Here is a 25976-nt window from a genome sequence, read left to right on the forward strand (position 1 = left end):
TTAATTAAATGATAGTCTTTTGTAGCTCTGGAACAAATTATCCAAAACTGACCATGATAAGGGGTGGAAACTGTTATTTTCCATGCAACTGATATGGTTTCTGAGGTTTTGATTAAATTAAAAAGGAGGATCCAATTAACCAGTGATTGAATTAAGTGGATGACACTGTATTGATCATATTATTTTAAGACAATTCTAATGAGTTTTAAAAGCAGATCCATTGTTACACTTGAACAGCAAGTACTAGAGCAGTCACTTTCTCATCCCCACAATTTTTCAGCTCTGTACATTTCAGAATTACATGTTACAAAACCATTCAGTTCACTGCCTTCATTCCACAGCAAGGAGATCCTCCTAGCACCTCAGCTGGATATATATCTTTAAAAACACATCCATCTATTAATTCAGTCTCTTTCTTGACCTATTCTTAGTGGAATTACTCCAATAGGGATCAATGTTTTAATCGATAAACCTATCTTTTAACTTTTCCAATGCCAAGCAAAATAACCAAAAGCAGGTGGAGAAAACTGAGCAAAATAACCCAAGCAGATGGAGAAAAGTGGTATCTACAGACAAAACATCAAATTTGTTCTGTCCCAGTCAGCTCTACAGCTGATATAAACAGGCATTTTAAGTGACTTAAAGAAGTCATTTAAAGAAGTCAGAAGGACAAAGAGAGCGTTTTGCTCTTTGCTTTTTGACCTCCATTCATTCAGCTTAGGTTTTGAAGTACAAATGACATTCATTTCACACAATTTCAATCATCAAGGAATATGGCATGTGGGCTGGTGGCTAGAGTTCCTCTGTAGATGGCAGAAAGGGACTGGCATCTCCAGAAAGCAATTCTCCCTATATTGACCAATGTCAATGCAAGGATTTAGCCCAAAATTAAGACATGTACCTTTTGGTGTAAACATCTATCTCCAAGCTCAGTGTCTAAGGCCCCACTGTAGCCAATGGAAAGACCAGTCAATACAGTCAGTGGAGTCTAGAAAGCTCTTCAACACACCTGAATGGAAATATCTGCACTTGATACAGCAAATCATCATTCGGCTTCCTTTGCGCTATAACTGACTAGATCTCTGCTGACTACTGGAGGATTTTACATGAAAGATCACCTACAGATATCACAGCACAGAAAACTGAATTCATATAAGATGAACCCCAACTCAGATGTCTCTTTGACGGTGAAAGCTTGGTGAGGGGCTTCTCACCGTTAATAAGGCTTTGCAAAGTCTCAAAGTGGTTCCCTTTACTGGGAAGTAAAAAACCCTTCAGATCTGTTGTTGGTGGGCACACGCCCACACCTCAAATACAGCTGCCATTCTTCTGACACTGATTTCAAAAGGGAGGCCGACAAATAAATGGGCTGTAGAAACTGGGCAACCTTCCCATCCCTGGAAGGGACCTTCAGGATGGAGCCGGAATGCAGAAACGGAGAGCATGTAGTACTGCATTGTGAGGATCTTAACCAGGGCTGGATGCAGGAGCAGAGGAGGGTGGGAAGAGGGAGGAAAGACTGTACAGAAGCATAGCCTCCTGCCCAACACGTGGCCTAACACTAATCAGTCACAGGCAATCAAAACAGCAAGGAAAGTATTTTTCTGAGTTTTCAGCATCAGCAAAACCCCTCTCCAAATTAAATCTATGATCTCACTTGATCTTAATGACAAAAACAACAAAAATCCCAGGTATCTTACCAAGTCTCTGCTTGGGTTTTTTGCTGATTGATTTGACAGAAGTGATTTGGCCTGGAAATCACGAATGTTTCAGATACACATGAAACTAGTCAACTGTAAAAAACTGGAAAGTTCAACATGAAATTAACATTAGGCTAATGCTCTCCACACTAAACCTCAGCAAAACCCCAAAGACCTGAAGCAGACTCACAGTCCGATATCCATACTCTCCTAGGCAGCTGTAGTGGTTTGGATTCAGTACTCTGAAATAAAACTACAGAGAAGACGGAGTCCAGTGCAACTGATTTAATTTTGTACTTACCTGTAGGATCTTTTTATTATGGGATGCACCACCGGTAGCCAAAATCCTTGTTCTCGGCACTGCAATGCAATACAAGATATAGGTCAGACTGAAAGTGCATATTGTCGGGATTTGCACTACTGAACCAAGCAATGAGAACAAGGAAGTGGGAGTCAGATGGTCTGGCCTCTTTCTCTGCACATCTAATTTACCTACTGTAAAAATAAAGATAAAACTAATTACCCACCATTCCAAGGCACATCAGAACACTTCATTAGAAGAGGAAATATAAATATTGCAGTTCTATTATTATTATAATGCTATCAAAGTCATGAAGATTTGCAAAGAGGTATATAATGAGAAAGGCAGAGTGTTATTACACTACAGCTCTCATTTGAGGTCAGTTTGGTTTGGATCACAGCTGTATATATACAAACTGACAGATAACCTTTAAAATCAGCAGTGTTTTCCAAAATTGTCTCCTTAGGACGTTCACAATCAAGATCCACTGAAATCTGGGCAATCCCTACATGCTTGAATGACAAGAAAGTGTGTCAAAAGGTAATTAGAGATGGTAAAAGTCATTTCAAAACTATCTGAATCTTCGTCCAATGCAAATTCATAGCTTTGTGGGTATTAAAAAATAAATCACTCTGCATTCTTTAGTCTTTTAAGAAATTCACCCTTCCATCCCACCTTCCTGAATTTTGGTCCTGTGTCCTGCCATTTATTTGTGTGCGTGCTCTTCTGGAGCATGCCATACAACAAGCCGTACATCTATCCATAACCACAGTTCAGCAAGGTACTTACACACGAGTAATCCAAGTGATCGCACTGAAATTTTTTAAAGGCTTCAAGCTAAAGAAATGCTTTTTATTTTTTTTAATTTAATTTTTTAAATTTTTTTAATGTAATTTTTAAATACCTTGATACCGTATATACCTCATTTTAAAAAAATGTATCTAAACACTAATTACCATAATCTATGACACTAAGTGCTACAATGGAGTACACCCTCTCCAAAAGGGGGATTTTACTATGGTTATTATTTTGTTATCTTATCTTCAGTGTTAGTAAAAGCTAAAGATAAATTATTTCACACAAAGGAAAAGTTGGTCAACTTGTACTGGGGCCCTAAACAGCTTGTTGCTAATTAGTCTTTTCAGTGCCTTAATGACAAAAGCCCTGAAGATAAAAATAGCAACCAAGAGAAGATGCAGCTCACAAAGATTCCCCATGCCCTTTCTAAACCTACAGTGAGGTGCTCAGGTGAAGTCTAAGTCCCAGCCAAAGCATTGCATGGAGGACCCTATTCTCCTGATAAAATTTATTTTATTTTCCTCTTTGGAGGATATTCAGTGATGCACAAATTGGGTTTTAAAAGCCATTAGGATCTCTGTCAATGTCAATAAACAAATAAAAGAAACAGCGGAGTGATTCCTCAGGGAAAACAAGTTTCAATTATACCAAGTCAGAGTGACAGATCCCTGCCAAGATTATCACAACAACATAATAGCACAGAAACCAGTGAACAATAACTAGTAAGCCTCTGTTCCCAAAACCCAAACTGAAGTCTAAATGATTTGCCTAGTAGCTGCAATTCTGTCTTGCTAAACCTTGTTGCGAATATAAATTCTTGCAGAAGCACCTTATCCAAGACAAAAACACCACTGAAAATCAGCCAGCAAGGCAGAACGAGAAACAAACTTCACAGTGACCAAATCCAAAGAATGCAACATGCCTCCTCCCACAGCCCTGGAAAAGGGCGTAAGGAGGTGCTGGGCTACCACCACGGTAGGATGGTGAAGAATGGTGAAGTCAAGCACTGGCCACCCCAGGGAAAACTGCAAACCCATCTTAGCTCAGCTGCTTCTTGCCAGTGATAATGTTTTTGCATAAGGTACTGGGGACCAGCCAGCAGAAAGCAGGTCACCAAGGTAAGCATCCTGCTATCAGTGGCAACTCTATTGACTCAGAATTTCATGGTGATCCTAACTGCTTCACCTAGTCCCACATTACTTGGGACTATCCAAATGATTAGCAGCTACGAAGGTGAAAATTATACCTTCTTGGGTCTTATAATATCCTTTGACTGGATGCTGCAAAGACATCTACTGATTGCTACATCAGAAGATTTAGGTTTTGTCTACATATCGATTTATGCCATAACTGTAACTTAGGGTACTGCTATATAAATAAGTTGCTATAAGAAAAACAGGGATGACTTTACAGTGCATTCATTATTCTACAGCAACCATCCCTGACTATGCATTTTTACTACTTTTAGTCCAGTTAGACATCTACCAAGAGGGGAACCTGACCTTAAATCTAAAAACGTTTAACTACCTGATTATCAGCACATCTATCTTAATCCTGACTAATTCCTCTGCAGCTAAATGCTAAGGATTATTTCAGTATATATCTAACCATATGTTGTGTCTATTTGATAAAATAAATGAAATAACTTACGAAGTTTCTAATGTTGGCCAAACATATCAAGTTCTAAACTGGATCAACTCATGAGTAAAAACACGCACAGATACACAGTAAAAAAAAAAAAAAAAAAAACTATGTTGAAGCTACATAAAGGGCAAATCATTCGTTCTCCTCCCTTCTGATAACGACTGCAGCTCACTTCACCAGAACACGTCCCAGCAGGTGATGGCCTGGAGAACCCTGGCCATAACTGTTCCACCACTGAACCTGACGCCCCGTACAGTGGGACTGGTTTGCCCTGACCACATGAAGAGAGATCTCGGGTGAACCTGGCACACGGCATCTCTAGAGGCAGCTCTGGGTACGGCCAGAGCAGGGACAAGGGCTTCCTTGGTGAAGGTTCAGCCAATCTTTATTACAGATGAGGAGTAAGTCCCAAAAGAACTGATGTGAATTTGTTGAATTTCAGGTATTTCAATCTCTCTCCTGAGAGTGAGGAAAATGCACTGATCACTGGTTTCAGGGATTGTCTTTTTAATGCCAATATTGTGTGCTTTCCTGAACGGTGGACATTTGCTCTGAGATGTGTAATTGGATACATCTTATAAATAAATAAAGAAAAGCCCATCATTTATGTATACAGGGGCATTAACAAAGACATCGTTCATCCATCACTAGCGGTGCTCTCAGCCAACTGCGTTTGAATCCGTCAGGAGCCACCCCTACGGCAGTGCACAGAAAGAACTTAAATACCGTGTTCCTGAAAAAAACCAACAACTGTAGCAAACATAATTCACGAATTCGATTCTCTGACAGCTGAGAGAATCGGTTTAAACATCTTTTAATTAAAAGCCCTCCGCACGGTACCTAACCAACCAGTTTATTTCCTTCCTATTTAAAATTTTATGATTTGGGGAGAGCCGATGCAAAATTTAACCCTGTCCAGAAAGCGTTTGCAGCGGCACGTGGAGTGGTGTCGTCCTGCAAGACGCACGCTCAGCACATCTAGTACCTGCTGCGGGGACTGATCTAATGAAATTCGTTTAAGATAGTAACTCCCACTGGAAGCAAAAAAAAAGGCACAGGTAAAGAAGTTTACTTCCGCAGCAAGACTGAGTACCGCGCACTTTTGCACGCACGACTGAGAAGCCAGCCCGGTTCTGAACCCGTTACTACTCACCCGACAGCCCCCACTCTGAGTTGCACAGAGATCCAGCAAGAAGAATTGAACAACGTTAAAAGTTCACCTCCTGGCTATTGTTTCCAGTCAAAAAACTACTTTCATTGAAAAACACAAAGGAAAAAAGATCTGTCACAGAGAAGATAAACTACTGTTATTTGTATTACAGCAGTTGTCAGTGGCCCCCAAACAGACTTAAGTCCTGTAGCACTGTATATATACAAACGCTCAGTAAGAACCAATTCCCTCCCAGAAAAGCAAGCAATTTGAACAGATTAAGACAAGAAGGAAAAAAATCAACCAAACTCAACAGGAGGCTCCTGGCCTCAGCGCTTTCAAGGTCTGCCTTCAGCCCGTTTCTGTCCTGAATTTTGCTAGCTCACGCTCAGCAAAGTCACGGAGCAGATTGCGACCCACCATTTTGAGGTTAAACACCCTTCAACTCTTTAATCTGAATTTCCACTGCGACACGCAGTCCTCGCAGCTCATACCCCAAACGCCCGGTCCCTGCTGGCACCCAGAACTCCTAAAAGACGTGCGTAACATCTTTCCCATCGCAAGCGAATCCATAAATAAAACAGAACAATAGCGCTGGCATTCAAAAAGCAGCTGATTATGCACATGAACCCATACCCGCTCGAAGCGTGATTGCGAATAACTGCAATTTACAATTTGCGAGCAATGGGGAAACTATCAGCTCCTCCTTTATTTCTCTGATTAACTCCAAACACTGTAATTTGGGGGAAAAAAATGTATTTTCTAGCTTTTCATTCAAGAAAAGCAAAACAAAAATATGTCATCATTTTGTACCACTTATAAAACAAATGCTCCGAAATTGTCCTACTTATACATTAACGCTTCCAAAACTCATGCTAATCTTTCTTATTCATATAAACACTGTGAAATTAAGCTTCTGCTATGGTGCAGGGCTTATCTTGTCTATAGCCTTTTAAATATGAAAACGTACAAGGTGCTGTACATTTTGCTCCTGGAACTCCTAGGAATGGGTCCAAAGGCACCTGCTTCTCTATCTGCTTGTGCTGCATTACTTTTGACATCTCAAAATACATCATAATAAAGAGAAAAGACTGCCACAAACCAACCTTCAGCATATTAGAAAATATTAAGGCAAAAGTGATATAAACTAGAACCCTCTTTTTTTTTTTTTTTTTTTTTTTTAATTAGGGACAACTAAAAATTAAATTTTTAAAAATTTAGTACAACTACAATTTAAAGATTTACTATAACTACCCAAGGGAATGACTTACAAGTTTAAAGCCAAACAATAAAATACATTCAGACATCATTACAATACTAAAAAGAAAATAATAATATTTAAAATCCATGCAAAAAAGTATTTTTAAAAAGTGTTTCTCACTTCTATTTTAGAGTGTCAGCTAATTTATCAGAGAGAAAAACAAGCCACATTTGCCACATAGGCTGGCTGTTTTCTCACTTGTAAACAAAGAAGATTTCACATTTCATGATTTGCTTTAATTTCCTTAAGGGTTTTAATTGCTCAAATGTCAAGAATTTTCCAGATAAAACTTTTTTCTTTTTTAAATACAGGGCTGGGGCAGGGGGGACACCTTTAAGGACAGAATTGATCATCAGCCTATAAAGCTATAGCTAGTATTATATCAGCTGTAATTCAACAGAGGAAAAAAAGACTCCATTTTTTCAACAGTAATGACAAATATAGCTAATATTCTCGATATTTATGCTACTTACATAGTCTCTACAGAGGTGTAGGGGAGACGTGGCATGATTCTTCTTGCTTACACTGCTGTAATGCAAGAGTAATACCACTAAAATGAGTGGATGTGCATATACCTAGGGGAAACAGTAGAAACAGTCCCCAAAACCAACTTACATGTTACTAATCCGGGTTGCTGAACGTTCTCCAGTAATACCAATGACTCCGGTAGCACAAGTTGTCTTACATAAAGATACTGAACTTGGCTTTCCTGAAACCCTGCCTCACTAAAGACAAAAACTGTATTTCACAACCTGAAGCACAAGGACATCAAATCGTCTAGCTCTGAAATTCCTCTTCATCTAGCTCACCTTCAGATATGAATTTACGACTTAATACTGACTCAAAGCCTTCTCCTTTCTAATGGATTTCAAGAAAAATAAACACTGCAACATATGCATGGAAATTCTCTTTTACCAGCACCTTAAATTATGGTAAATCATCCCAAAAATATACACAGTCTAAGTCAGAATGTAGGAAACAAAATCGACTTTGGATACAACCCCACCGTCAATGCAACTTCATTGACTTCAGCGCAGTTAGACAGCAAGGAAAACTTTGGTTCTTGAACATTACAGACTTCTTTGGGAACACGCAGATCAATAGTCATAACAGTGTTCTAACTTATACATTGACATGCCCGCAACAAGACCTCTGGAATATTTGCACTTCTTACAGAAATACTGCAGCACTGCAATTGTTTATCAATTCACCATGGGTATTTTTTTTCTTTTTTTGAGACACAAATCTCTATTTGACAGAATATTTTGATGAAGCCTGGGCTAAATTCCAATGATCATGAATTTTTAAAAAATCCACAACACAGCATAGAGTTTACAGTAAGGTTAAAAAAAAATAAAGAGGCAGATTCAGAGCAGAAGTTTTCTTTTTTTGTTAACCAGACTTGGGAAAAGTACTCATCTCCATAAAAGCTATTCAGCAGTTGTCCAGATATCCATAAAGTAGCCAAAGTTCCAATTAAAGGCTTAATATAACGAAGCATCCCCTGCTTTGATTTACCCCGTGCTTCAGCAATTATTCATAGATGCTTGGCAACACCTCAACCATGACTTTGCAGTTCAGAATTCTTGTCCTTCAGCAGAGGGATGTGCAATCTGGACCGAATGCAACCAATTAACTAATTCTCAAAAAATGTTCTGAAGCAGGTGTTACCAGCCTGATTTTACACGTGGGGATGCTGAAGGAAATGTATGAGATTTTGCCCAAGACCCAGATTTAGAGCTGAGGACTTCCGAGGCCACTAGACTGTGCAGTTCCATCCCTGATAGAACATTTTTAAAGAGGGAGGAAGCTTTTGAACAGTTCGTTTTTTCAACTCAGAAACAAAAGACGACACCCAAACTGGGTACTCTGAACCTCTTTCCCACCAAGAAAACCAGAACTAATGTCTGGCACTTTTGAAATTTAACCCTCACATCCAACCATTTAATAACGTACCTACAGAGTGCTTCAAAAATGGGAAGATCACAATGGACCACCTGCTTAAAAGAGATCACACAACTTTAACACAGTGATTCCTCCACCCACCCCAGTAATGTATTTGCTGAACTACAGTATTCTAAAAGACACAGAATTTCAGCTGAAAGGCTCTTTCCCCTTCATGTCTTGGCACTTACAGACCACAACTGAATTGCATCTTCTCTTTTCTTTTGATAAGCTAAGAAGATTAAGCTCCACCAAGGCATATTTTCAAGACCACAAACCACTGATGCTCAGAGCTGCTGGTACACTACCAGCACCCAGCAGAAACATCCTCACCACCAAAATCACTATCAGAAAAGAGCAGAATTGGCAACAGTATTAACAACCTCTAGCCTAGAATTATCTGGCGCTGCATGTTGTCAGTTTGCCTATCCAAATATTTAGTAGGAACATGCCAGTATCTAAGGACTTCTGATTAATCATAGAGAAGCCTTTTCTAGCAATCGGCCTGGTTTCTTGGGAGAATATGCCAGCCTCGAAGGTCTGCAGCTCCAAGAGACCTGCTAGAGCACCATGGTAAGGAGCCCAGTGTCCACGGTCCTGGCCACAGGCAGTCCCAGATTTAGGGAGAGCTCTGCACCAAGCTATGCAAGAGCGCATCTGGGACCACTGGAAATGCAAATTTATATCCCTACGGCTCAGTTCCCAGGGGTGGAGGTCAGAGACTCACCCAAAATCAGGATAATGCAAGATGTTCTCAGAAATTGGTGCAAAAAAAAAAAGTAACAGCTACTACAGGCATTTTGCACAGAATAAAAACTCTAAATTTTTTTTAATGTGCTCTATTGCTAGCATTGCAGCACAGTTCAGTATTTCTTTGAACTAAGTTCAGTATTTCCATGAAATATTCCGACACATGAGAAATTTATGCGTGAATCTGAGCGGAAAATACACCCTCCCATGCATATCATGACTCTGTTGTGGGCATAAACACGACACGTAGCTTTATGGACCACCTGTCAGTATATAATGCTTCCCATAGAGTTCCTTAGAAAAACAAAAACACCAATTTTTTTATTTTTTAGAACTATTTGTCCTCCTCTGCATCAACATTCAGCCTCGCAAAGCTTATAAGGGAAATAAAAAAATACACTGGCACACCAACAAATAACACCATCTGCAGAAGGTTAAAATGAGAAAAGTAAGGAAGGAGATAAATGAACTTTCCTAGGTCACACAAAATCAGTAGAACAACCAAGAACAGAACAAAGGCCTCCTCATTACTTAGATCACAAATGAATTCGATTCTGCATTAGTTGATCTGCAAAGTCCATGCATCAGTCAGAAGACATGTCCATGGGAGAAAATGTAATAATAATCAGCTGCAAGTTCAGCATTACTGAAAGCCACAGAACGTAATTAGAAGGTGCAGGGTGTGAGGACCTGAACTTGAATGCCACATTTGAGTGAAGAGAGAAAAGGGCATCCTTCAAGGTCTTTTCATTCTGGAGAAGCCAAAACAACTACCACCTCTGGGGAAAATCAGTGTGGGATCTGGACTTGCAAACCAGACCTCTGCTGATCAACTCAACTCTGCTTCATTCAACACTTGCCTTTCAATAGTATCAAAAATATTAATACGCAAAGGCGTATTAAAAAGAACATAAAAAGGCCAAGGTCCAACGATCATTTTATTTTTGCAAAGGATAAGCGAAAAAAATAAAACATGCAAGACTAGACAATTTGGTGTTTTTCTTCATAAGGCTTTTCAAAAAAAATCATTAGAAGTATTTTGGTATCCACAAGCATTTTCTGTAGCTCTCAATTTCTTACTTCTATAGGACTGTTTCTGTATTTGGGGCTGGTGAAGGTTTTTCTCTGCCCCCCCCTTTTTTTTTTTAAATATTTTCTTCTACTCCTCTCAACAGAAGTAACCTATAGATTACAAAGTACTTTGCAAGAACAAAACGAACTGACAGGAGGGTACATCGTGCTTGCTGTAAGCAGGCTGAGGCAGCCAGAGAATCCGCTTATTTTATTTGTCTTTTCAAGGAAATTCCGTATGCCAAGAAGGGAAGCAATTATGACTGAGCAAGAAACATTTGCTCCTTTTTTTTCTTAAAAACTATACAGAACCTGCTAAGAGAAAAGAAACACGTGGACCTTCTATATGTGACTACGGCAGGTCACTTCACCATTCTGAACCTCTCTCAGTACCTAAAGGGTGTAACACAGGAGACCACTTCTACCAGGTGGGGCCCTGAACACTGCTAAACTCCTCTGTTATTAATAAACCTCCTGCTTTCCAAGTGGCTTATTTATAAAGGGTTTTTGTGACTTCGCGCGGACTAAAACTAAGCGGAGAGCATAGTATTTTTCCCTTTTAACTGGAAAAGAAAGGCTAGAGTACAGACAGATTAATAAACAGAAGCAAATACTATTTCTCAAGAATTGCCACGCTGAATAGGAAAGCTGTTACGTTTCTCGGGGTATCTGAACAGAAAGGGTCCAGGTAAGTATTCATTCACGGGGTTGGGTTCATGTAAATGGGATGCTGTTGCCAAGCAACAATAGGTGCTAAGGAATGAAATACAGTCTGCAGAAACCTAATAGCCTGGAGAGAAAAAGAACTACAACCTGAGATTTATGGCACATATAAAAGGAAAAGAGCTGTTCTCCCACACACGGAAAACACAGATACTTTATTATAAATATCCTTAGCATGTTTTTCCAAGGCATAATTAAGCAATAAAAACCCGCCTACCCCAAATCAAACAGGTGAACTCCGTTTTATGCTTTGTTCATTAAGCTTTCTGCAAAAAAGATCTTCAGAAATTAGCCTACCAAGACAAAAGCTAAAATTTAACCCAAAGAGCTTGCTTCTGCACAAGAAAAATATTATACATACAGACAACACTGCAACTGCCAATCAGCTATCTACTCTGCCTTCTTATGTTTTTATACCATGCTCATTAACATCACATCTGATCATCAGAAATTCTCTTTAAGCTTATTAAGATTTTAAAATATTTTTAGCAAGTTAATTAGAATACATTAACAGAGCTCATCTGTGTTCACCCATCATGCATATTTTATTTTATTCTGGCAAATTGCTTTGAAATGAAATACCAGACCTGGGAAGGGTACAGAGTTGGGTACTGAACAATACAACCCCTTGCTACAATATTCCACTTCTAAACATCCTAGTAACTTAATGCTGCTGGGAAGGGGGGGATTTTTTTAGTGCCTCCCTTACCACACTCCCCTCCAGCTGGGATCAGGGTACATAGACGTGATGGATCTTCGTAGCATCTGAATCATCCTCAGTTGCCACCGCGTTCCTGTGAAATCCCCAGCAGTCAATATAAATTAAAGCAGTCAGGAGAACGCTTCAAGGGGAACCAAAGTGACGTGCAACAAGGTCCACCTCAGGAGAAGAAAGGAGCGCCTTCAACCCCTCAGTCTGCAGTTCAACAGCTCTTACGAATTCAACGGGGGGTTTTCTCCTTCTGTTGACAGTCTCCGAACACATCATTTGATCTTACGGAAAGAGCCCAATTAGAAGCTCGGGAATGGTACGGCACAGGTCTCTAGCAAGCCTAGGTGCCAGTGGATTTGGCAGAATAGCAGGAAAAGCTCACAAAGAACAAGCCTGAAATAGCCTTTGCTTTAGACAGTGCTATAAATTCCTCCCTTTAATATGCACTAAATGTCACCATATTCAATCGCATAAAATTAAATAGCAGTTTATGAGGAAAAGGGAGAGAGTGGGAACTACCTTGGGGTATTTTGGGTTCATATTATCCCACTTCCAGAATTTTACTCTAATGAGATAAAGTCCATCGCTGGACACTGAAGAGTAACTATAATCAGACCATAATAAGACATTCCTCAAGACCCTGCTGTTCAGGCACTCGATCCTGTCAAATGTGACATGATATATTTCAAATTGTTTTTTCAGGCTCCATACAGCCCAAATCCCTATCTAAGGAATAATGGAGAATCATACTAATTTTGTCACTAGTTCTCAAGCTAAACAAGGATTGTTTTAGAGATCTGCATAAATAAAAGGCTGAACAAAGTTTGTCAAACTCATGCTTGAACCAAATTTTGCACTCTCACTGCATATTAATTAACCTGCCACAGATTGCAGAGCTGACATGTTTGATTCAGATAGTAAAGAAAACATGCTTTAAAAAACAACAGGTCTGAAGCATTTGATGAGTGATCATATAATACATATCAAAACACACATTTAAATCTCAGTCACTACACATCTCAAGATCTGCATCATTAACGCTGTCTGGTGTGAGTGATTTTGGTAATCTCTTCTCTAATCTAGAAAAGTTTTTTTTACCTCCAAAGTACTTACACCTTTTCAATGATCATTGTTCAGGTATATTTTACTCCTGTAATCTTCCCGGAGATGTTAATCTCTTCGATTCTAGCTACTAGTCTTTTTTATGAACCCCTGCCATACTCGCTACGTTTTTTCCACACTGAAGAACCCCAAAACTGGACGCATTTCACTTAGCACTTGGCTGAATGCATCAGCCACCCTGGCACAGGGAAAATTTAATCACTGTTGGGCAATTCTAGGATAAGCAGTTCCAAATGCCAAAAGAAGAGAAATGTGTCAGTGCGTGCAGCTCCTTTTCTCTGAATAAATTACTACCCCTTGCACTGAATCCAGAACTACCCTGTCAAACCTTTTCCTTCTATTCCAGCATTTCTTAATCAACTCAAACACCAAAAGCATAAGCTCCAGCATACCCTCCCTCGCCAAGCTTGGCTGGGCAGAAGTTTTGCTCTGCAAAGTCCGAGCGGATGCTCCCGCTCCCTGCACGGAGCCGGAGTCGGGCGGCCGCCTTTGCCACAGAGACCAGCTGGGGTCTTCCCCCGGACTCACCGCACGCTGAACAAGCAGGCGAACAGTCCCACCACCCAATTTGCTGGCATTAAAGAACACCAGTTGTGCTGGTTTATTTGGTAAGGTTTAGGCAGAGACATGTCCTATCCGAAGGAAAAAGCCTCTCTAGAAATCAATATATTTCTGCTAACATCCTTATTGCAAAGAGGAGAGCTTGAATAAGCAATGAAGGCAAACAGCTGAAATTTTAATGTCATTTAGAGTGGCCAGAGACACTGAAATATGTCTACAATTAAGGGTATTCACTAGCAAAAGAAGAAAAAAATCAGCGCGACTACTGGACAATAGTAAAACAGAATACTATTTAACAAAGCACGTTTTGTCATTGGACTATCCTGGCGAGCACTCATTATTCATAGACTGAAAACAGTGACTCAGTTATCTAGACTGCCACGATTTTAACAAATCCCTATAATATTACCACTACCGCTGCACCTTTAGTGTAGCTACACTCCAGCTCACCTGGATCGGGATTTTAATGAGAATCTGAAACTCTCCAAGGCTTAGAGAAACTCCCCAGTTAACCCAAATGATCCCAGAGCAGCTTGCAGCACTACACCATTCCTGGTCCCCAGCTGATACTGTCTCCCCTCCAGAAAAGTCCCGGTTAGCTTGATTAAAAGGCTGCAGAACTCCTCCTGCCAGTCTCCTCTCTCTCCCCCTCGTCCCTGAGCCGTGCACAGAGGGCTCATGACTAATTCTTTTCTCTACATTTTCTCCTCCAGAAGGCAAAAGCTTCTGCCACCTAAACCTGGTCCCCATCTAAGTATGCAAGGTCACCAACTCCGCCAATCAATTATTAACATCTTTGCAGAGGAGAGGCCGCTCATCTCTTCCACTGAGCAGCGAACGGACATGGAAATGTCTCCCCAGGCTTGGGGCTTCCTCTTTTTCTGAGATGTAGTTCACCGCGTATGACAAAATATCGCTTATTCTCGGAGTCCCGCTCACGGCATTACATCCAGCCCTGACACAGAACAGCAGTCAACAAAAAGGCACGACGTCTTTCCCCAGTTCCTCACGGTTAACACATTAAGTGACAATAAAGGGTGCAATGACTTTCCAAGGGCATGTACCTGTTTAATTATTCAAAAGAAAATTGACTCAGGCACCATGGTATGAAACACTAAAATATGCAAACGAAGTAAATTATGGGGGAAAGCAACAAAAGAAGAAAAAAAGTGATCATGGTGAGATGAACATACAGGGCCAGATTCTGATCTCCTTCCATGCTTGAGCAGCTCTATATATTGCATATAAGAAGAAAAGGTTGTGGAGCAACAGAGTAATTATTATTTACTTGTTTCAGCACTCTAACCAGGCTCCTGAAGTAATCTAACCGTGTCTAAAATATCCTAAGAGTGTGTTATTTTCACCTACGTATGTGAAGCAACTTAAGAAAAAGGAAACTTTACACCTCTCTAGACGATCAGATCTTATTGCTGGGAAAACACTTTTTTGTTTCAACAAATGCTCTACAGAAGTAAGAAAGGACACAGGATCTGATCCATGAATAATTCTTCCTTATTCGAAATTAATGTCCTGAAATATCTCACTAAAATTGTAAGAACAGGCTGACAGAGATATCGTAATACCAGTTCTAGTTATTTCTCCATAAAACATGAATATCTCATTAAAACAAAGAGCATCTGATTCTAGGTTGGACCAAAGCAAAAGTCTTTCCAATCAAGACACCTAGTGAATTGAATGCCTCTTGTAAGTAGGTGCTATTGTGTTATATTTTCATCAAAACTGCTGAGAATAAGCTAGAGGAAAATGACAAAGTAAATTGAACAAGAAAGTGTCTGATCTCGATGAATAATTCAATGATGCAATGCAACACATACTGATTTTTCTTTTCTTTTCTTTTTTTTTTTTTTTTCTTTTTTTGGTAAAGGCAGTATACAGCTGTCCTTTGGTTAGGAAAAAATGACCTTTGCATTGTAATGTTGCTTTTGTCTTTAGGCATTGAATCACAGGTTAGTAATACCTGTGATTCCAGTTCACAGCTCAGTTGTTGATCTCAAAGCATTTCATTCCTGCTATATCATGTCATGTATTTTAACAAGATAACCCAATTACTGAAGAACTTCAAGTATAATATTGGATACCCTGGTCACTGACTGTTCTTAAACTATTTTGGTCACTTTTCTTGGATCTTAAAAAGCGTGACTGTATGTTTTTAATAGAGTTCATGGAGTCACAGCCCGCACATGGACTTGGTCCATAATAATTGTAGTGCAAGACACTAACCAGGACAGGAATGGTACCATCTGCCGAGAATATGGCAGCTCAGTGGACACCTAACTTCTGCTTACCGCAACTGTGAAAACCCAGAAGCTAAGGATTTCACGATCCACACTTCAGGGTTATCTCAAGTCTAACAAAAGCACACTATGTCTACATTTGTTTTCTATCTTTTAAAAGACATTAAGATTAGAACTACAGCTGGAAAGCAGCTTTCAGGCTGCTGGATTGTGTTTCTGCCTTATACCATCACTGACTTGTTGCAAGACCTTGGGCAAACTCCTTCACCCTTAAGAGTGCAGCGTTTCAGGGCATAGTATATTCTGCTTTTATAAACAGACAGTATTAACATTAAATCTAGTGGGATCACGATAAAAGAAGGAGCCACAGGGAGAAAGGGAATAAACCCTTCTCCATAGCCATAATGATTGGAATAAAGACTGTACTAAATTGTGACATGCCAAAGTTAGGTTTGGTGTTAGGAAAAGCTTTTTAATAGCAAAAATAGCAAGACACTGGAATACACCACCCACCGCTCCCGTTCCCCAAGGGAGGGACCTGACTGCGTGGGCAACAACCATGCGAGCAGGGACACCCGTCATCTTCCATGCAGCCAGGCCTGCCGGAGTCACAGGCAGAATAACGGTGACCCTGGAGTCTAACAGCCAGAGAATATATTTGGGAAAGGGCAAAGCTGGATGTCAGCAGTATGTCTTTTATTCCTGACAATCAAAAAAACACAAATAAGGAGTCACCTGTCAACACTGCTGCATCCACGCTGAAGGTTTTGTCAGAGCGGCATCACGGAGGAGGTGGGCACAGCCCGAGGCGCTAACACCCAGGGACCCAGAGAAGCCTTCCTGCGAGCTGTGCTACAACGCAGCGTATTCGTGCCTCTGCATAAGCCATGCATATCAGTATTAAACGGGGACATATTTCACTAGAGGATTATGACAGAGAAACGCTCATTTTGCCGTTTCTCATTCATTCTCCCTCGATTGTGCTCTAAGCCTCTTTCTTGCTGCATAGCTTTACTGCAACAAAAATACACAGGAAAGAATCCAGTTTACGGTACTGCACAGTGACAAATCCCATCAGAACAAACAAAAACAAATGAGAAGAAAAAAAACAACTAACCCACCACACTTTTTGATACTAGGCAAATAACTAGTAGGACTGGCTTAAATAAGGACACAGTCACTCCGGTGCGTGTTTTCTATCCCCTGCAATACATCAGAATCTCTTGTTTGTGAATACTCAGACTACATTTGGCTAGTTGGCAGCACCTCTTAACACCTAACGATGTAATAAAAATATATTTTTTCTCTGTGCTACACAAATCTGTCCACCTTCAACCTCTGCTACCCATAAAACACACAATTTATTCAAGTTCCTTTATTCAGAGTATAATTAACCTTTTCAATGTACAAAAGCTTCTGTACCTTTTAGATGAACAAAGAACTATTAATGAACAAAAAATACTTTCCTGAGCAAATGTTTAATATTATTTCTGGGAATAAGGAGTATGATATTAATAAATACATATACATTGCAAATAATACAGTGTATAGCTAGCACATCTTCCTCCAAACAGCTTCTGCTTTGAAGTATCATTGCATGATATCATTGCATGATCTTTATATGCAGGGAAATTTATGTCAAGTTGCTGACATAAGTATATACAATGACAACCAGAAACTGGAGGACATGATGATGAAAAAGAAAAAGCCCATTTGCCCTAGTTTTAAAGCCAAGGGATGATTTGCAAAAGGAAAATAAACATAATTTGATTTCATTAATTTTAAGGTCAAACTGCACTGAACTTTAAAATTACACACATGGGCATGTTTTCAGTGAGCAGTCCTTGAACACTTGGTAGGCTGTAAAGGTACCTAAGAGAAGTAGGTCTGCTGTCAAGGAGACACATAAGAGGTCCAGTCACATTCTGAAAAATTTATGGGACTCCACAAATTTCAAATTTGAAAATCAGTGTCCAAGACAAAAAAAAAAAAAAAAAAAAAAAAAAGGTATGCAAGTGGTTTTCATCTTCCTTTCCCTCATGCAAGTCAATGTCTCCCAAGGAGGAGAGATCAAAATCAGACAGGAGAGCTTGAATTCATCAGTGCTGCATCTTGTTTTGTGTGGCCGCTTTACATCAAGGAAAATTCTGGCTTTGGTTGTGTATTTTTAGCTCTATTTTAAATGACTTCCTCAGTAATACAACTGTTGATCACACTCTGTTTGGTAACAGAAGTCCTGTCACACATTTAGCCTTAGTTACCAAAAACTATGTTCAGGGAGTACAAACATTTCCCCTCTGGCAACCTGTCAGTCACAGCAAATCTGTAAATAAACTGTCAAACTCCATTCTAATCATGCTTGAATCTGCAAGTGAAAAAGTAGTAAAATTGGTGCAGCTGGTTGTAGTCCCTGTAGAGCAGGGCTGATTTCACAGCTTTAATATGGTTCACTACTTCACAGCAAGTCCGATCTGATGTACAGCATGCAGAAATGAGTGACACCTTTGCTAATCATTTCCTTAAACTTATCACATGTGGAGGTAATAATGGATGCAATGACTTTTCAAGGGCACAGACTAGTTAATTTTTCAAAAGTAAATTGACTCAAGTTCTGCAAAATTAAAAATCCACTAAGACACACCGTAAAGCTATCTAAATTATGGAGAATTACAAGTAGAAGCTCTGGTCATGGGGAAGATAATGTTAGACCTTCTTATACCAGCAGATAGAAAGTAGGAATATGGAAGCTGAAAACAAGCCAAGGACCTAACTACAGATGCTGACTATGAACAAAGACTAATTAGATAAAATGAGAAACTATGTACTATTACCTAGAACATATTGGCATCCTTTGTTTTATAATTCATAACTTACTAAGTAATTCTGGGAGAGCTAGCCAGAAATTTTTCTACAAGATATTTCTTGTTGGACCGCGAGAGCTAATCAAAGAGTCTTTCCGGGCCCTTCCAAAAAATGAACAGCAGCAGGAAGATCAGAAAAAGAATTGATAAACACTATCGCCCCACTGCATGTCAGCTCACCTGGGATTTAAATCACCTGACTTAGAGCGGAGACAGAGCCTGAACCAAGGTCTGCTTTTATCCCACAAATTTTCCTTCACCATCAAGTCATACAAAGTCTCATTGTCTCTCTGGACCAGTGAATATTTCATAAGTAGAATAGCTCCAAGCAGAAGAGAGACTGACTCTAACCCCAGTGGCTAAGGCACTGGCTTGATTTATGCCAAATCCAGGTTCAAGACACAGCTCTGTTATCAGTCAGAAAAGGGAGTTCAGTCTCGGTCTCCAAAAGGAGATGCATCTTTTATGTTACTTCACAAAAGCCCTCTGAAGTGTGACTATAATTATGAGACAGTTTGAAAAGAAATTCTGAAAGCACATCATTTCCTATGAAACAAGAATATTGGTATTTGATCACACACTTCCACGGTCTCCCTGCTCTTGGGATTACCAAGCAAAACTTTTCATGAGAATAGCTGAACACACCATAGGAAAGTAAAATAAGCAGGCTAAGGTCAGTATGATTGCAATGAGTTTGAAGGTGAAAAAATGACATCTCCTTAATTAGGGTTGCCGTATGTTCAGATTTCTGCATTCATGTTTTCTTCTGGTAGCTCAAATTTTGACTGGTTGAAGAGAGAGGAATGCAAAATGTATCAAGATATACCATATGTGCCCTGTCCTTCTGTGAACTACACGTGTCAGAGAGCTGACACATCAGAGACATCATGTTCACCATGCAAAGACAACATGACCTATGCACTACTGTTTCCTTTCACAATTTTCTAGAAGAAAAGACGAGAGCCCTACCCCCACATCTTCCCTTTCCCTACCTCACAGAAAACCAACTCAGCTGCTGCAAAAGTTTTAAGTAAAAGCAACAAATGCTGCCCTCCAGAACCATCAGTCTGGTTTATCTCCTCTGCTTATATCCAAGCATCTCGTCCAAAGCCAAGGTAAACCATGGAATCTGACAACTTCTGTGACCCTGGACTAGATCGCTGCACATGCTGGTTTACAGGGTCTTTAGACATTTTTTATCAGAGAAATAACCACAAGTTGAGTCATCTTGTTCAGACATTTTGAATTACTTCCAGGAGAAAAACCATTTCTGGGCCTGAATCTGATCTCATCTCCCACAAAACGATGGTGCAAGTTTACAATCCTGTCTAACAATAATCAATTCATCTTCAGAACATGTTTAAGAGAGAGGAATTATCATCATCCTTATTTTACAAGTGAGAAACTAAGGTATAGTAAAGATACCCATCTAACTGAACTAGCAATGCATGCAAGGTCTCTTAAGTGTCAAAGCAGCACCTAAATCACACTACCTTTTCACTGTGAACCAGAATCGATGCATTGCTTTAAAATCAATGAGACACCAAATCCAGCCTGTACTCTTCTTTCCATCCAAAAAAGTGTCATTATTTCAATTTCCAATAACAAAGAAAATGGTTTATTGGATTGTTCTCAGGTATAAAAAAAAATTACTTTGCATCCAAAAGTTTCAGCCCCACCAAAGTCCTCAGTGAAATACAACCTCCTCTGGTAGACAGCATGGCAAAGTACAACTCGTGACATGACATGAAACCTAAGATAACAGCTGACAAACACAGGAATTTAAGTAAAAATAATATAGTTATTCCAATGGGAGTTGCTCCAGGGCACCTGTGTTAATTCCCCTGCCAGAAGTGTTTTGAACTCTCTAATGGCTACAAATGATGAGAAAAGCTACGATCAGAGAAAGTCCTTGAGGCTACACCTGCAAAGAAAAGTATTTTTAATAAAAATGCTTCAGATATAAAGACGGAAGCAATTAAAAACAGAAGAAAAATGTGTAAACGTGTGCTGCTGCCTTTGTTTTCACCCAAGCTGAACTTCCCCTGGAATTGAATCGCTGGCTCACTGGGGCAGCTTGCTAATATCCTGAGCCACTAACAGGAAGAGCTTGTCTGGGAAATCAGCACGAATCTCAGACTTGTTTGTTTGGAAATGTGCCCACACATAAACATACTCACACACACGTACGGACCACTATCTAGAGCATATAACTACAAACTAACTGGACCTGGTGACAAAGGACACAGGAAAGGCTTAAGTACTCAGTGCCTTTTTCACCTCAGTCTTTACTGGTACGATTTACTTCCAGGAGTCCCAGGCCTCTGACATTCGTGAGAAAGTCCACAGGGAAGATGTACCCTCAATGGAAAAGATCAGGCTGGGGAACATTTGAATGAAGTGGGCATACAGAGGTCCATGGCACCTCATGGAATACATGCACAAGCGGGGAGGGAGCTGGCCGATGTCACTGAGAGGCAATTCTCGATTACCTTTGAAAGGTCGTGGTGGTCAGGGAAGGTTCCTGAGGACTGGAAGAAAGCAAATGTCACTCCTATCTTCAAGAGGAGCAAGAAGGAGGATCTGGGGAACTCCAGGCCAGTCAGCCTCACCTCAATCCCTGGGAGGGTGATGGAGCAAATAATCCTGAAAACCATTTCCAAATATACGAAGGACAGGATGGTGACTGAGGGTAGTCAACATGGATTTATGCAGGGGAAATCATGCTTTAACAACCTGACGGCCTTCGATGATGAGATGAGTAGCTTGGTGGATGAGCGTAGAGCAGTTCATGTTGTTTATCTCAGCGTTAGTGAGGCTTTCAACACTCTCTCCCACAACATCCTCATTGACAAACTGATAAAGCACAGACTAGATAAGTGGAAAGTGAGCTGGATTGAAACTGGCTGTACTGTCAGGCTCAAAGTGCTGTGATCAGCACCACAAAGTCCAGCTGGAGGCCAGTTGCTAGTGGTGTCTCCCAGGGGTTGATACAGGGGCCAACACTGTTTAACGTCTTCATTAATGACCTGGATGATGGGAAAAGAGTGCACCCTCACCAAGTTTGGAGACAAAATGAAACTCAGAAGAGTGCTGATACACCAGATGGTTGTGCTGCCATTCACAGGGATCTGGACAGGCTGGAGAAAATGGCAAACAGGAATCTCAAAGTTCAACAAAGAGAAATGCCACGTCCTGCACCTGGTGAGGAACAACTCAATGCACCAGCACACGCTGGGGGCTGACCAGGTGGAAAGCAGCTTTGCCGAAAAGACCTGGGCTTTCTGGTGGACAAGCTGAACACGAGCCAGCAATGCACTCTTGTGGCAACGGAGGACAACAGCACCTAGGCAGAGCATTGCCAGCAGGTTGAGGGAGGTGATCCTTCCCCTCTACTCAGCACTGGTGAGATGCACCAGGAGTGCTGGGTTCAGTGCTGGGCTCCCCAGCACAAGAGACATGGACATAATGGAACGAGTCCAGCAAAGGGCCATGAAGATGATTAAGGGGCTGGAGCATCTCTCATACGAGGAAAGGCTGAGAGAGCTGGGACTGTTTAGCCTGGAGAAGGCTCAGGGGGATCTTATCAATGTGTATACATACCTCATCAGGCAGTAGGGAGTAAAGAAGATGGAGCCAAAATCTTCTCAGTGCTATCCAGTGACAGAACAAGCTCATGATGACAAAATAATTCTAGAAAGCACCACTATGAGGGTCATTTTTTCGCTGGCAATGAAACTCTGAGGATGTGACAGTTACTCAGCACAGCAGGAGAAGTTTGTGAACGTAGCCATCTCTGCTTTGTAGGAGTCTATTTGACCCCAAGTAAGCCAATTGATTTCAATGGGAATTAGATTGGGACCTAGGGAATGGAGTGCAACTTTACAACTTGTGATTATCTAGTCCTAAAGACTTCAACAAGAAATAAATGAACACATTTAAAGCTTCAGGCCCCCATGAGAGCTCTTTTACAACTATACAATTAAGATAACTCTGTCTCCCACCACAACGGCAGGGGAACCTTCATGCTTTTCAAGATTCTCATGTAGCATCACATCAGAAACAAAAGTACATCCTAACATGCACTATAGTACGTTTTTCCAATGAGGAAAAGAAAAACAGAATACATATCCAGGACGTGACTAAATTTTTGAGAACCTCCTGACTTTTAAATGCCTAGTATTTAAAGTTGTGATAAATTCCAGGGAGAAGGTCTCGCCCACTATTCTATATGGAGGAAAGAAAAGGAAGCACTCCGATACTGCCGAGACACAGACAGACAGACAGATTTACTTGACATGCACTCTAGAAGCCCTGCAGGCTTCATCAGCGGTGCTTGTACAGTCTTTGAAGTGGAGCTGTTGCACAGCTTGTAAGTCCCTTCCTCTGGAGCTAGTCAGCTTGGGGTGTTATAAGCTACTTAAGCTCCTTAGTCTAGATCTAAGCAAACAGCTTGACGCACTTACAAGCTTCACTCCCTCCTATTCTGAAGATGTTAAGCTGCTTAGCCTACTGTCTTCTCCTGTTTCAACTTTCAAATTGCTACAACCAAATCCTATCCATGCGCCATGCATCCACCTTTATTAGCCAGATTCTGCCCAGCGCTAAGGATTCTGCATCCCCTGTGCCAAGTCAATGGTGCAACAAAATGATCTTCTATATATCCTTCCAAAGTCACAGCCAATATCTGAATGCCTATTGCCTTGGAAACTACCTTCCGCATTTTCAGTATCCACAGAGCTGCTGTAACCCAAACAGCTTTTCAATCCTAACAAAGCTCTTCCTGCCAATGAAGTCTTTGGAATATTTTGGTTACGATTTTCAAAAAGAATCTGCACTGGCCTAACTTTTCTCTCACAAATATGAGTTTTTACTCTTAATTTTAGATTCATTAGGAACTGCAAAAGCTTTTGGAAGAAAGGGTGCCTGCACAGGAAAGCCAGATTTCCTCTAAATCAAGTTGGTACTAGACTATTGGCATTTACAATTAATAACGTTACAGGAGAATCTTTAAACTGAAAACCACAGAGGCTGGTACAAATGGAAATGACACGTCTTCCAGGGCTGGAAACCATTAAAATTTTATATCCGTAAATAACAGACAGAACAGGCATTAATAACTCTAAATAAGAAATTGCAAAGAGGAAATAACTCCATTTTAATCATAGCACAAGAAAATAGGCCACCGGGCCAAATGTATAAGCATTTCTATACAGATACTAGATATCTAAAATGTAAGACTGAAAAGTTTTAAATATCTTGTTTTCAATGAGGCTATTGACAGAAGCAGCATAGTGGTGAAAGTCAGACAGTCATTACAATGCTGTAAAATAAACGAACAAATTATACTGCAGCATCACAGAAGACCACAGTAGTGATGGAGTGTTAGTCTACGTTAATGGAAACCTAAAGTTCAAGCAGACAAGCAAGCTAATTGTACCCAATTGTTACAAAATCTGTACAGTTTGAATACCATGTCTCCATAGAGGAATACAACATTGGGACCATAGAACAGATCTCAGTGACAAAAACACATGAAAAGACATTGGGGAGACTGGATAGAAAATACAACAACAAAGAGGGACTTCAGTTATCCTTACAGGGGTTAGTTTAAATATTATACTCAGACTTGATGTAAACACTGAATTTTTACAGTATAAACTCCTTACACTACATCTGCTCCAGAAACCCAGAAGAAGCAACTTCCAACCTGTCTTAGTCTTAAGCAGAAAACGCACAGGTTCAGAAAGTTACTATGGAATAGTTACTTTGCAGTAGTTAACATGAAGTATTTAGACACACTGGTCTATACATAACCAGTAAATCAAAAAACAAATCTAAGCGGAAGTAAGTTTCAATAAAGGGGAATAACATGAAAAAGAGAAAGCACATCAAAAAGAAATTAAAGGTAGCAGCCAAAAGCCTAAAATGCTCCTAAGTAACGCAGAGACTGTTGAAAGACAGCATATGAAGAAGCTCTTAATTAGGTATGCTGGAGGGATGTGTTGGAGGACCCGTCCCACACTGAGGTGTCAACAAAGGAGGTTTAAGAAAAAAATCAAGAAGAAATAGGTAAGATCAGATGTTACCCTTGCAAAAACTGTAAAGGACTCAAGTGTGAAACTGTTAAAATGTTACCTGGGTGAGGTAACAGAACCTAATGCTTAAAACTGCCTTGGTAACAAGAGGGAGGGGTGGTGACAAATGAGATGCCGATTATCAAAATGAGCTCCAGGTTAGATATGGGGATAACTTCCAAGAACTGAAATCCATGCTCCAGCAATTGGGCAGCACTGGAAAAAACAGAATCATTAGATACTTTGACAACTGTGATTTAATGGGGAAGATTCAGTGTCTTTTGCAAGGGAAAATCTCGAAAGGAGTTTCTGAACTCGTACACAAGGGTAAACTTGAATTTCCAACATGTTTTTGACAAGGTCCTTCAGTTTCTTGCTGAAAAAAGGCTGTCACAGGATAAGAATTAAAGTAGTCTTATGACTTAATGATTAGCTTAAAAAAAGATATGAAAGCAATGGTAGGAGTAAGTGATCAGTTTTCTCAGTCACTAGTGGCAGGGGATCACAAGTAATGTGGAAAAGGGCAAAGAATGAGGCAACAAAGCCAACTGAGGAGTTACAGAATTAGCTCATGGTAGAGGGAATGAGAAACAAAACAGCAGAGGAAATTCCATGTTGATTAGTACAAGGTAATGCATGTGGAAAGAACAGTCCTAAGTTTGCACACTCAACAGGCTCCAAAGTAGGTATTATGATACAGTAAGGAGTGGAAAATTTCAATAGTTTCATAAAAATGTTAGATTAATGCTCAAAAGCAAAAAAAAAAAAGTACAAAATCAGAATTATGCAACCTTATAAACCCATGAATAGCCTCTGTTTTAATACTCAGTGTAATGCTAGTCCAACCATCTCAAAAAGAATGTAATAAAAGTGGAAACAATACAGAGAGGGACAACAAGGATGATCAAAGGTATGAAACAGACTCAACCAGACACGAGTCAGTCGATTACAGCTCTCCAGTCAAGAAAAGAAATGGCTGAGAGGATACCAGAGGGAGGCCCAGAAGATCACAAGCAGTCAAGCAGATGATAAATAGGGAACAACTA

At 40.2% G+C, this 25976-nt stretch overlaps 1 protein-coding gene across 2 annotated transcripts in view; it reads right to left on the reverse strand.

The window, feature by feature from the left end:
* The window catches only part of XYLB (xylulokinase), an 81592-nt gene that overhangs the window by 12906 nt on the left and 42710 nt on the right, over window positions 1–25976 (reverse strand). For both annotated transcript variants that reach the window (XM_026096833.2, XM_026096824.2), the window contains exon 16: window positions 2002–2060. In XM_026096833.2, the coding sequence (XP_025952618.2) occupies window positions 2002–2060 (59 nt within the window). The remainder of the gene's footprint in view (window positions 1–2001; window positions 2061–25976) is intronic.

This window comes from Dromaius novaehollandiae, chromosome 2 (genome assembly GCF_036370855.1).
Source record: "Dromaius novaehollandiae isolate bDroNov1 chromosome 2, bDroNov1.hap1, whole genome shotgun sequence".
In the NCBI taxonomy this organism is placed as follows: domain Eukaryota; kingdom Metazoa; phylum Chordata; class Aves; order Casuariiformes; family Dromaiidae; genus Dromaius; species Dromaius novaehollandiae.